General features: G+C 44.5%; 1 protein-coding gene and 2 pseudogenes across 2 annotated transcripts; 2 read left to right on the plus strand and 1 right to left on the minus strand.

The window, feature by feature from the left end:
* The first annotated feature begins 1,030 nt into the window (after nt 1–1,030).
* On the plus strand, nt 1,031–2,226 carry LOC123812968 (annotated as a pseudogene).
* A 1,087-nt stretch (nt 2,227–3,313) lies between these two features.
* LOC123812577 lies at nt 3,314–7,670 on the minus strand (annotated as a pseudogene).
* On the plus strand, nt 6,778–10,042 carry APOF (apolipoprotein F). 2 transcript variants are annotated; one of them, XM_045829731.1, is made up of 2 exons: nt 6,778–6,928; nt 9,044–10,042. In XM_045829731.1, exon 2 carries the CDS (start codon nt 9,061–9,063, stop codon nt 9,946–9,948), a length of 888 nt encoding a protein of 295 aa, XP_045685687.1. In that variant the 5' UTR covers nt 6,778–6,928; nt 9,044–9,060; the 3' UTR covers nt 9,949–10,042. The 2 variants fall into 2 exon arrangements, with proteins under 2 accessions (XP_045685687.1, XP_045685688.1); XM_045829732.1 differs by having other exon boundaries at nt 6,803–6,955.
* The last annotated feature ends 504 nt before the right edge of the window (nt 10,043–10,546 follow it).

The following is a 10,546-nucleotide window of genomic DNA, read 5'->3' on the forward strand; positions in this document are numbered from 1 at the left end:
AAAGGTGAAGGGATTAAGGAGTACAAATTGGCAGTTACAGAATAGTCACACGGGTGTAAAGTACAGCGTGGGGAACATAGTCAATGATACAACTCTGTATGGTGCCAGTTGGGCACTAGACTTACCAGGGCATCACTTCATACATTATATAAATGTCTAACCACTATGCTGTACTACTGAGACAAATATAATATTAAATGTCAATAGTAATTGGAAAAAATGAATAAAACTTCTAAAAGACTCAGCACCAAGAAGTTACAACTAGTGTGAATTGATGAGGACAGGGGCAAAAATGGGACATTTGAGTGAGGGGACATGCATTTGTCTTCATGCCTCCGTCATTCTTCTCAGCCTTGGAGACAAACCACACCATTTTCCCTTCCCCCTACCATAGTTATACACAGTCAGTCTTCCCTGTCATTTCCAAGGCACCCAAGTTGGAAATTCAAGGAATTTCAACAAGGCATTTTCATATGGAGCATAAGGACTCTGACTAAGAGCTGGAGATGGAGATGGGCCCAGTTATGGATGGTGAACTCAAGTCAGAAGTGGGAGAATCTGAAGGATTCAGGAATTTCAGACAACAGTGTGGGATGCCTCTACATCCAGTTCTTCCTTCTTCCGATTTTAAGAGTGTTTGTTTCCCTAAAGATTCCTCTAGAAACCCTTTTTTTTTCCCTGATTTTTTTAATATAAAATTTTCTTTCTTAAAAATTGTTAAATCAGTCTGATTTGGATTTTTAAAGTGTTTCTGAGCTAGCATTTTCTTTAAGAATAATTCTAGCCCTGGCTGGTGTAGCTCAGCGGATTGAGCATGGGCTGCGAACCAAAGTGTCGCAGGTTCCATTCCCAGTCAGGCTACATACCTGGGTTGCAGGCCACGGCCCCCAGCAACTGCACATTGATATTTCTTTTTCTCCTTCCCTTCCCTCTCTAAAAATAAGTAAAATCTTTTTTAAAATGCCGGAAAAAAATAATAATTCTTCCCTGAGCTTCAACCTGAGTCAGCTTCTCACCCTCCTCCCTGAACATGAGCTTCAGCACACGCTCCAGCTTCTCCACAAGCTACTGGTCCCTGGGCTCCATGTAGTCGCCCAGCTACCGGGTTCCGCCAACCAGCAGCGCAGCCAGCGTCTATGCAGGTGCTGGGGGCTCAGGCTCCTGGATCTCCATGTCCTGCTCCACCGTGTGTGGGGCAGCTGGGGGCATCCAGAGCAAGGAGACTATGTAATGCCTGAATGACTGCCTGGCCTTCCTGGAGAGGGTGAGAAGCCTGGAGGCTGGTGATCAAAATCCGGGAACACTTAGAGAAGAAGGGACCCCAGGTCAGAGGCTAGGAGCATTTCAAGACCATCGAGGGCCTAAGGGCTCAGATCTTTGCAAATTCTGTGGACAATGCCCACATTGTTCAGATTGACAATGCCCATCTTGTTGCTGGTGACTTCAGAGTCAAGTATGGGGCAGAGCTGGCCATGCGCCAGTCTGGAGAATGACATCAATGGGCTCCGAAAGGTCATTGACACCAGTATCACTTGGCTGCAGCTGGAGACAGAACGAGGCTCTCAAGGAGGAACTGATCTTCATGAAGAACCACGAGGAGGAAGTAAATGGTCTACAAAACCAGAATGCTAACTCTGGGTTGACCATGGAGTTGGATGCCCTCAAATCTCAGGACCTTGACAAAATCATGGCAGACATCTGAGCTCAGTATGACGAGCTGGCTCGGAAGAACCAAGAGGAGCTAGACAAGTACTGGTCCCATCAGACTGAAGAGAGTACCACAGTGGTCACCTTACAGATCTCTCAGATAGGTGCTGCTGAGACAACGCAGAGCTGAGACAGTCCAGTCATTGGAGATCGACCTGGACTCAATGAAGAATCTGAAAGTCAGTTTGCAGAACAGCCTGAGGGAGGCGGAGACACGCTATGCCATGCAGATGGAACAACTCAATTGGATCCTGCTGCACCTGGAGTCAGCTGGCCCAGACCCTGGCAGAGGGGCAGTGTCAGGCCCAGGAGTATGAGGCCCTGCTGAACATCAAGGTCAAGCTGGAGGCTGAGATTGCCACCTACCGCAGCCTACTGGAAGAAGGGGAGGACTTCAATCTTCTTGACACCCTGGACAAGAGCCCCTTCTTACAAACCATCCAAAAGACCATGACCCGCAGGATTGTGGACAGCAGAGTGGTGTCTGAGGTCAACGACACCAAAGTTCTGAGGCATTAAAGGCAGCAGAAGTGGGGCACCTTGGAGGGGGCAGGAGGCCAGTTAAAAGTTCAGAGTTCATTGAGCATTAAAAGTAATAATAATTCTTCCCTAAAAGTTAAGCACATTTAAAATATTAAAGGTACACTTATTTTCTCTAAGTTTTGTGAATATTTGATTTGTTTAGGCACCTGTTTATAAACCATCAGAGTCAAGCTCCTTTAACTTGAGAGGTAATTATTAACAATCTCTAGATGTAGGGAAATATTTCACACTTGCACAAAAGAGGTAAAGGCTGTCTTAAATTCTAGGCATAAACACAAAGAGAGCTTATAGCTTCAGTTGTGTGACTTCAGCCATGGATCAAAATACACAAAGGCTCACCTATCCGGTTCTCAAACAGTCCCTTCACAGTGGGCATCAAATATCAGGTTGATTGAATTGAGCTCACAAAAAAGCAAACAGGCAAACAAAAACAACAAAACAGATTCTCTGCCATCTGTCATCAAATAGGAAATGTCTCATCCATCCAACAGAGATCTCCAACTCAGACAACATCAGCAAGTTTTTTCATTGCTGCCATTAATGGCGAATAATTGATTGGCCTTGCATAAACCAGAAACAAGAACAAAACCATGAGAGCCCTGGCTGGCGTAGCTCAGTGGATTGAGCGTGGGCTGGGAACCAAAGTGTCCCAGGTTCGATTCCCAGCCAGGGTACATGCCTGAGTTGCAGGCCATAACTCCCAGCAACTGCACACTGATGTTTCTCTCTCTCTCTCTGTCTATCTCCCTCCCTTCCCTCTCTAAAAATAAATAAATAAAATCTTAAAAAAAAAAAAAAGAACAAAACCATGAAACCAGAAAATAAAGCCTCACTGGAATACATAGTTTTATCAGTGCTTGGGAATTGCTTTGGAAGCCAATAAAAGACATGTCTGGGCTTAAGCAGCCCACAGGTGTATTTCTCAAGCAAGGCAGTTTAATTGGCTCTGTCAGGTAAGTCCATTTGGACATCTCAAAGGGATGACCTTGAAAGAGCTGAAGTAAATTCTTGAATTTAAAGCAGAAAGGTAAAATCTTGACTATCTTGCAGACATAAAATAAGCTCATGCCTGCAAGGCCATCAACTGTAACCTTGGCATTCTCTTTTCCACTGGGCAGGAATTATATGCATCTCTATCAGACAAAAAAAAATCACAAGTTAATCTGTCCCATGGAGTTGTAAAATAGTACAGTCAACACAGAGTCAAAGGTGCAAGCCCAGCACTGCTCCAAAAGAACACTTAGATATCTTTGCTTATTTCTGCTCCCATGTTTTGCCTATCACTTTTCTTCTTGTGGTAGGACTAGGGTGCCAAAGACAAGAAGTTCTCATTTATGATAACAGTAACTTCAGTATTTTAAATTGCTACTGAAGCTGAGGGCTTTGGTAGATAATGTCTTTCTGCCCTCCCCCCGCCCCCACATAAACTTAGTTTCTGTACTCTGAATCACCCTTAGAATTAAATCTGGCTCATTCTTTCTTTCTTTTCCTTCCTTCCTTCCTTCCTTCCTTCCTTCCTTCCTTCCTTCCTTCCTTCCTTCCTTCCTTCCTTCTTTCCTTCCTTCTTTCTCTTTCTTTCTTTCTTTCTTTCTTTCTTTCTTTCTTTCTTTCTTTCTTTCTCTCTTTCTTCTTTCTCTTTCTCTCTTTCCTTTCCTTTCCTCCCTGCCCCCCCCACCCCCCCCCCACCCCACCCCAAGCTGGTGTGGCTCAGTGGATTGAGTGCAGGCCTGTGAACCAAAGGATTGCCAGGTCCATTTCTAGTCAGGGCACATGCCTGGGTTGTGGGCCAGTAGGGGGTGTGCAAGAGGCAACCACACATTGATGTTTCTCTTCCCCTCTGTCTAAAGTAAATAAAATCTTTAAAAATAAAAAATCTGGGCTTTTTTTTACATTAAAATTGAAATTCCAATTCAACATTGCTGTAAGGATTTAACATTAAAAACAAGTATATTAGCAACTTAAAAATGCTAATCTTTAGTTTGCTTTGAAGCAGATTTTTGCTTGCTAGTTCTCAACAGCAAAATGATGCTAGGAAAATGTTTTAGAAGACAGAAATTCTCCCTGAATGCAAGTCTAAATGCTTAAAAGGGATTAAAGGTTTTAAAGACCCAAATTAAAATAACTCAATATTAGCAACATTTCATTTGAATCCTAAAAGATTGACATCATAAACATTACATATTTTTTAGAAAGATGGCTGAGAAATCTTCCATCCTAGATCACTGTGAGCACCTGGCTGTGGTTCATCCACTACCACCTTCTCTGTTCTTCTAAATCCTTAGTTTCCATCTGGGCAACACTAAAAGCACTGTGAGGAAAAGAGATTCAGAGATGGATGCCCATTTCTCCTGCAGTTCCTCTCAACATAGCAATTAGGCAAATAGTGAGAAAAGGGTACATAATCCATACCTTATAGTCCCCACAAGGCTTCATCCAATTTGAAAAACTAAATAAAAATAGATAACCCTGGCTGGTGTGGCTCAGTGGATTGAGTGCTGGCCTGCAAACTGAAAGGTCACTGGTTTGATTCCCAGTCAGGGAACATGTCTGGGTTGCAGGCCAGCTCCCCAGTTGGGGGCATGTGAGAGGCAAATGATCAATATATCTCTTGCACTCTGATGTTTCTCTCCTTTCCCTTCATTCGCCTCTTTCTAAAAATAAGATCTTCAAGAAGAAAAGATGCCAGTTCTGTCAAATATGCCAACATTTCAATAAGGTATATATGACATAGAATTTTTACTTTTCTATCAGTATGTGCTGAAGCTACAGATGTTGATACACTAACCAATCTTGTGGCTGATTAATGAGTTGAAATGCCTATGGAAATACAAATAAAGGCAGTCAACTTCCTCCTGGGTAAATTCCCCAGGTGTCTTGTAGACAATGTCCCACAAAGCTCTTGCGTCCTCTGGATGCACAATATCAGAAATGTCCAGACCTTGAGGGCTACAGGGTACAGACCAAAGAAATTCAGTATAGTCCATAACAGTCTGTTTTGCATGCAGTCCACAGAGCATCCATCCAGAAAAGATTAAACGCATTGATGGTTAAGGGACTGAGATAAGTCAAAAGTTTTATGAAACCAGGTTCCAATTATGGCTGCATTAGTCTCTGTTCCATTTGCAAGGAATAAGGGTAGACGGGTGAAATCTTCTGAAACACTCTCCAAAAGACTGTCTCCAAGATTTGACGGAATCTAAACAAGAAATGGTTTCAGGGTCTCTGTGTTCCTTTCATTCCTAGAAGAGTAGAGAAAAATCACTTCTATGTTGAAGCCTCCCACTTCCACAACAAGTCCTTGTAGCTTTTCAGCTGCAATAAATGAGCTCAGAAGTTTAGAATACTCTGAGATTAGTGTAGGAGAATTTATACAGGGGAGGTAAACTATACGAAGTCCATTGTTTACACAGAAGGAATGCAACCTTTTGAGGAGCAACATCTTATGGCAACTTTGAACTAGGGAATTCTTCCAGGTGGGGTCGGGACAAGTGAAGCCCGCATCCTGAGGTATTCTAATTGTTTCTGCAGAGGGGTGGCCCCTATAAAGCAGTCTTTAAGCCTTGAGATTGCACTGTATATGGGAGTCAATTCTGGTGTATCACAAGAATCTATGCTCCATTAAATGCTGTGATGATGCTATCACCCATTCCAGCTCCAGGAATCATTCTTAAGTCTGGATCCATAACTGCTCAGACTGAGTCCCCCTGCCAAAGCCTGCTGCGAAATCTTGCTGTGGAGAAGCTGCCTTTTAGCCCCCCCGCCGCCGCTGCTGCAGTTTAAAATTGCCCACTCTTTCTGCAGCCAGACAGGAAGCTTCCCTAGCGCCAATTCCAACACAGTAAAGCAACTGGGGTCACCATTTTACTAAGGGCCTTTTCCCCCTGGTTTATTCTTGCTTGTGATGGGCCTGCCCTGGCGCTGAGAGGAGTGAGGAACATGGGAGGAAGAACCCAGGACACCTTTGGCTACCTGCGGGAAGTGGGTTATAGCCCCAGAGAGGAATGTTTATGGCACAGTAATGCGTGGGCTCATCTGTCAGCTTTAAAGGCACCATATGCTTGCTATCAGTCCCTATTTTCCAGACTGCAGTTTCTCCTCTATCAATAGGCCTTTTAATGAGAAATAAAACCTTTACTCCTATGGTTTTAATGCAGGCTTAGAAAGAGGTAGTTATGGTAATGAATGGTTTAATCAGGGCATTGGAATTAAATAGGTAAAAACTAAAACATTGCTCTGATTTGGCCTGACTTGCCAGTAGGTGTTATTTTCCCATTCTTTTATCTGATAAGTCCATTGAAAAAGAACTATTTTGGGGTCTCATCCCCAGAAATTATCGGCAAACCTGTCTTTCACTCCCTTGCTTCCCCAGAAGATACAGGGGAATTTTTCCTGATCGAAGTTTAGGTCTAGCAAAACCCTTTGGGTGACAGGGGCATTGGTCAGGAAAAGCAGTATCCAGAAAGGGGAAGGTGATGTGTCAGCATTGGGCAAAGGTGAAGAGGACAAAGCCTGAGCCTGGAAGAGGTGGATAAATATTTGGAAATGCTATGTTGTCACTGTTTTCAGAGGGGTCAACATTTTTGGCTGGAGTGAAAGAGAAGGTAAGATCTAGAAAGCACCAAGACAAAGGACGTGTTTGGATGAACTCGTTTCTCCGGCTTAATTCCTTCTGGAGCAGGTGAGGATCATGTGAAGCCTGTTAAGGGTAAGGTGGAGCTATATCCAGGGTAACTGAAGTTTCTAAGGGCTAAGACACTTCCTAGCTCTGACCAGTTTCTGTGTTTCTTCATCTTAAACCTTTCCCTACTTTCCAACCTGAGCATTGCTTCCCTGAAGCAGAGCTGTTTCGGCTGACCCACACCCACCATAACGCAGGCTGTGCTGCTCCTTTGCTGTACCTTCCTGTCTCCAGTGGTTGGCTGAAACAGAAATGCCCAGCAAGGGGCCCTTACCTGCCTGCTGTCTTTCACAGAAACAGGCATCTTCTTTTTTTTCAAGATTTTATTTATTTAATTTTAGAGAGGGGAAGGGAGGAAGGGAGAGAGAGAAACATCAATGTGTGGTTGCTTCTCACATGGCCCCCACTGGGGACCTGTCCCATAACCCAGGCATGTGCCCTGAGAATCAAACCAGTGACCCTTTGGTTAGCAGGCCCGTGCTCAATCCACCAAGCTATGCCAGGTGGGGCAGAAACAGGCATCTTCTGAACATGCTCTCCAACCAGATCCCTCTCCCAGATCCCAAGACCTGCCAGGATCTCTTGCACACAGCCCCCTGCTTAGCCCCTCTGCCTGGGTGTCTATCCTACTTAGCTCTGGAGGTGGTCCTGGAGGAGGTTGGCTGCCCAGCTGAGGCTCATTTTTCTGCTGCTTCAGCTTGTTAGGGCGGGAGGAAATGATACCAATGAAACCCTCATTCATATGAGAGTAAAAGGCAATGAGAGGAAGGGATTGTCAATGCTAAGGTCATTCTGAGGGATCTGGGGGGATCCCCAGGAGCTCAGATAAATTCAACATGCAGATACTCACCCTGAGGGATGTACTGATGCTGGTGAACACGCCCACTGGAGTAACTGGTCTAGCAGTTAGTTCAGAAGGTAATTAATTGAGTTTGCTAAGAAGCTATGCCCCGTGTTGCTGGTGACACAAGTCAAAGCTTTTGCTGTCATCCCCTATAACTGCAAGTATGAGTCTTGTGAACATATTGAAGAATTAGGCAATAAGCCGAAGAAACCTCTAAGTTAAGATCTCCCAGTGTCTATGGATGATGACAATATAATTTATCAAATGGTCCAGGGTTATTCTGAGGTACTTTATGGGCCAGTTGATTCCAGAATTTGTCCAGGTTTACTTCAGTTATTCAATTCCACTTAGCTGACAAGTCTCTTCCTGGGACTGTGTTCAAGGATGGGATATGATAAGTAGTTAGAGATTTTGGAGAGCAATTGGGACAGAAGTATGCTCTTTATCCCAGTGTTAAAACACATGTGACTGGTGTGAGCCTTGCCCCACTCCACTTAGCAGTTCTCACTCCCTATTTCTATTCCCTCTTCCCTTTTCTTTCTTTCTGTTCTCATATACTGGGCATGTAATATGTTTTAAATATGAGTGGTATTTTAACCATTTCTCATTCATTTACCCTGTCCCAAATCCCCAACTAGATGCTGTTATAGCTTGCTCATATAATTTTTAAATTGAAAAGGGAAATTTTAAAAAGAGCAAATAGTTGATAGATGTACATCTAATCTCTTCTGATTCTGAATCTCCTGGCTTCTGTCATGATCCAGAGTGGGAACATGGCAGGAACCTGTAGGAGATGCCAAAGAACAGGGTCTTAGGTATTGAGGTCAAGGGTTTGACAAGGGGACAAGCTTTGAGCAGCCAGTACAAATGGACAAGTATTTGCAGAGATTGCATCTGTTACTGATCATAGGGGAAAGCAAATAGCTCCTTTACTCATGGAGTGTTACTAGAGAAGTGGGCAGCATGGAAGCAAGTAGCTGCCAAACTCACCAAGGCAGTCTCACTTCTCAGTGACTGGACTGTCTGGTAACTTGGGGCCCCCTATAAGCGGGTGGCAGTAAAGTAGAGGAAGTCCCTGGTAACCTGAAGATGGAGAAGGCCAAGTGTGGACAACTGAGTTGCATTTCCTGTTTCTTAGGCCTTTACCTAAAAAGAAGAGAAGCTTAAAGTTGTTGGATGAGGTGTGCCCTGAGTCCTGGGCTCTTTCAGACCACGTACCTTAGGGAAACTGTATATGTCTGGTTGTTGTTTTTTTTTCTCTCTCTCTCCAGCATACTCTAGTCCAGACATGAGTGGCTTCAGACTCATCATGATACCACTTGAGCTGCTTCTTTGCTACCTCCTGCTGCATCCTGTTGATGCCATTTCATATGGAAACCAGACAAATATTCTGATGCATCTTCCCTCATCCTTGGAATCCTGGCCACCCTCCTCAGGCCCCTTGCTCTGCCAGGCCCTGCTCCCAAAGTCCCTGCCTGGCTTTACCCATATGGCTCCTTTACACAAGTTCCTGGTAGGCCTGTCACTGATGATCGCCCTCAAGGAAGCTGGCTGCCATGCTGATGTCCAGGCCCTGCAGCTTCACCTTTACCGCCAGGGGGGTATAAATGCTACACAGATCCTTACCCAACATCTTCAAGGGCTGGAGATAAGCAGGAGCACAGAGAGGGGAGTGTCAGTGGATACCCTGGCTTCTGCTCTGCAGCTGTTGGCCAGGGAGCAGCTGGGCCCAGGGAGGGCCCGACGCTCCTTCACCGCTGAGGACTGTGATTATAAACAGGAGCAGGATGTGCACAATATAATTCAGTGGTTGCCAAGAGTGGGAACCTTCTATAACCTGGCCACAGCTTGGTATTATGCTACTCAGAACTGCTTGGACAAGGCCAAGGAACGAGGCCAAGATGGGGTCATAGATCTGGGTTATGACCTTCTAATGACCATGGCTGGACTGTCAGAGGGGCCCATGGGACTAGTGGTCAGCAGTATGCTTAAACCTGCAGTGAAGACTGGGGTTCAACGGTTGATCCAGTATTACTATGAGAAAGAGGCCAGCACCCCTCCTTCAGAGACCAGCAAAGAGGGTGTGGGCACCCCTCATGTGAGTGACATGGCAGAAACAACTACCACCGGCCCTTTGATGTCTGAAGCAGTAAATTCATTTTTTTTCTGGGGGTGACTCTTATTCAACAACTCAGATCCCGGGAATGAGAGTTTTGGAGTACAAAAAAATGGTAAACGCAATAAATAAATTTAATATTCTATAAGCTGTATTCAGAATTCAAATCTCTGATTTCTTATGGGGAGGAAGGCAGTGCTGTAAAAGGTAGGAATTTTAAAGTTTGGGGTTTGGAATCAAAGGGTTTGATTTTGAATCCAGGCTCCACTTCCACTTGTTTGAGCCTCAGTGATTACTGACTAATAACTTCTTTCTCCAAACTCAGTTTTAAAAATTTCTAAAGTGGGGAATGATTTTCACCTCAATGGGTTTTGTGGAAATTAAAAACGATATAATGAACCTACAGTACATAGCACGTACTTCAGTACCTCGGTGCATAGTTGAGGGGTTTTTTGTTTTGTTTTGTTACTACTTCAGCCCTCCCCTTCCTATCTCAGAGTGTTGAAATTCCGGTCTCACCTCTTCAAATGGAGTCCTAAGCGTTTCACGGTCCGAGCTAATATCGGTTCCGTAGCGACTAAGCGAGTTCTCGGAAATCAGCAGTTTCAGTTCTGCGATATTACATTTATTGGACTCCTCCCTCCGCAGACTTGGGGTG

The sequence above is a fragment of the Phyllostomus hastatus genome, unplaced genomic scaffold, assembly GCF_019186645.2.
Source record: "Phyllostomus hastatus isolate PE091 unplaced genomic scaffold, TTU_PhHast_1.1 phas_scaffold_93, whole genome shotgun sequence".
In the NCBI taxonomy this organism is placed as follows: domain Eukaryota; kingdom Metazoa; phylum Chordata; class Mammalia; order Chiroptera; family Phyllostomidae; genus Phyllostomus; species Phyllostomus hastatus.

Coding starts and splice junctions, on each gene's coding strand:
- APOF (XM_045829731.1), top strand. CDS start 9,061: ATGAGTGGCTTCAGACTCATCATGATACCACTTGAGCTGCTTCTTTGC.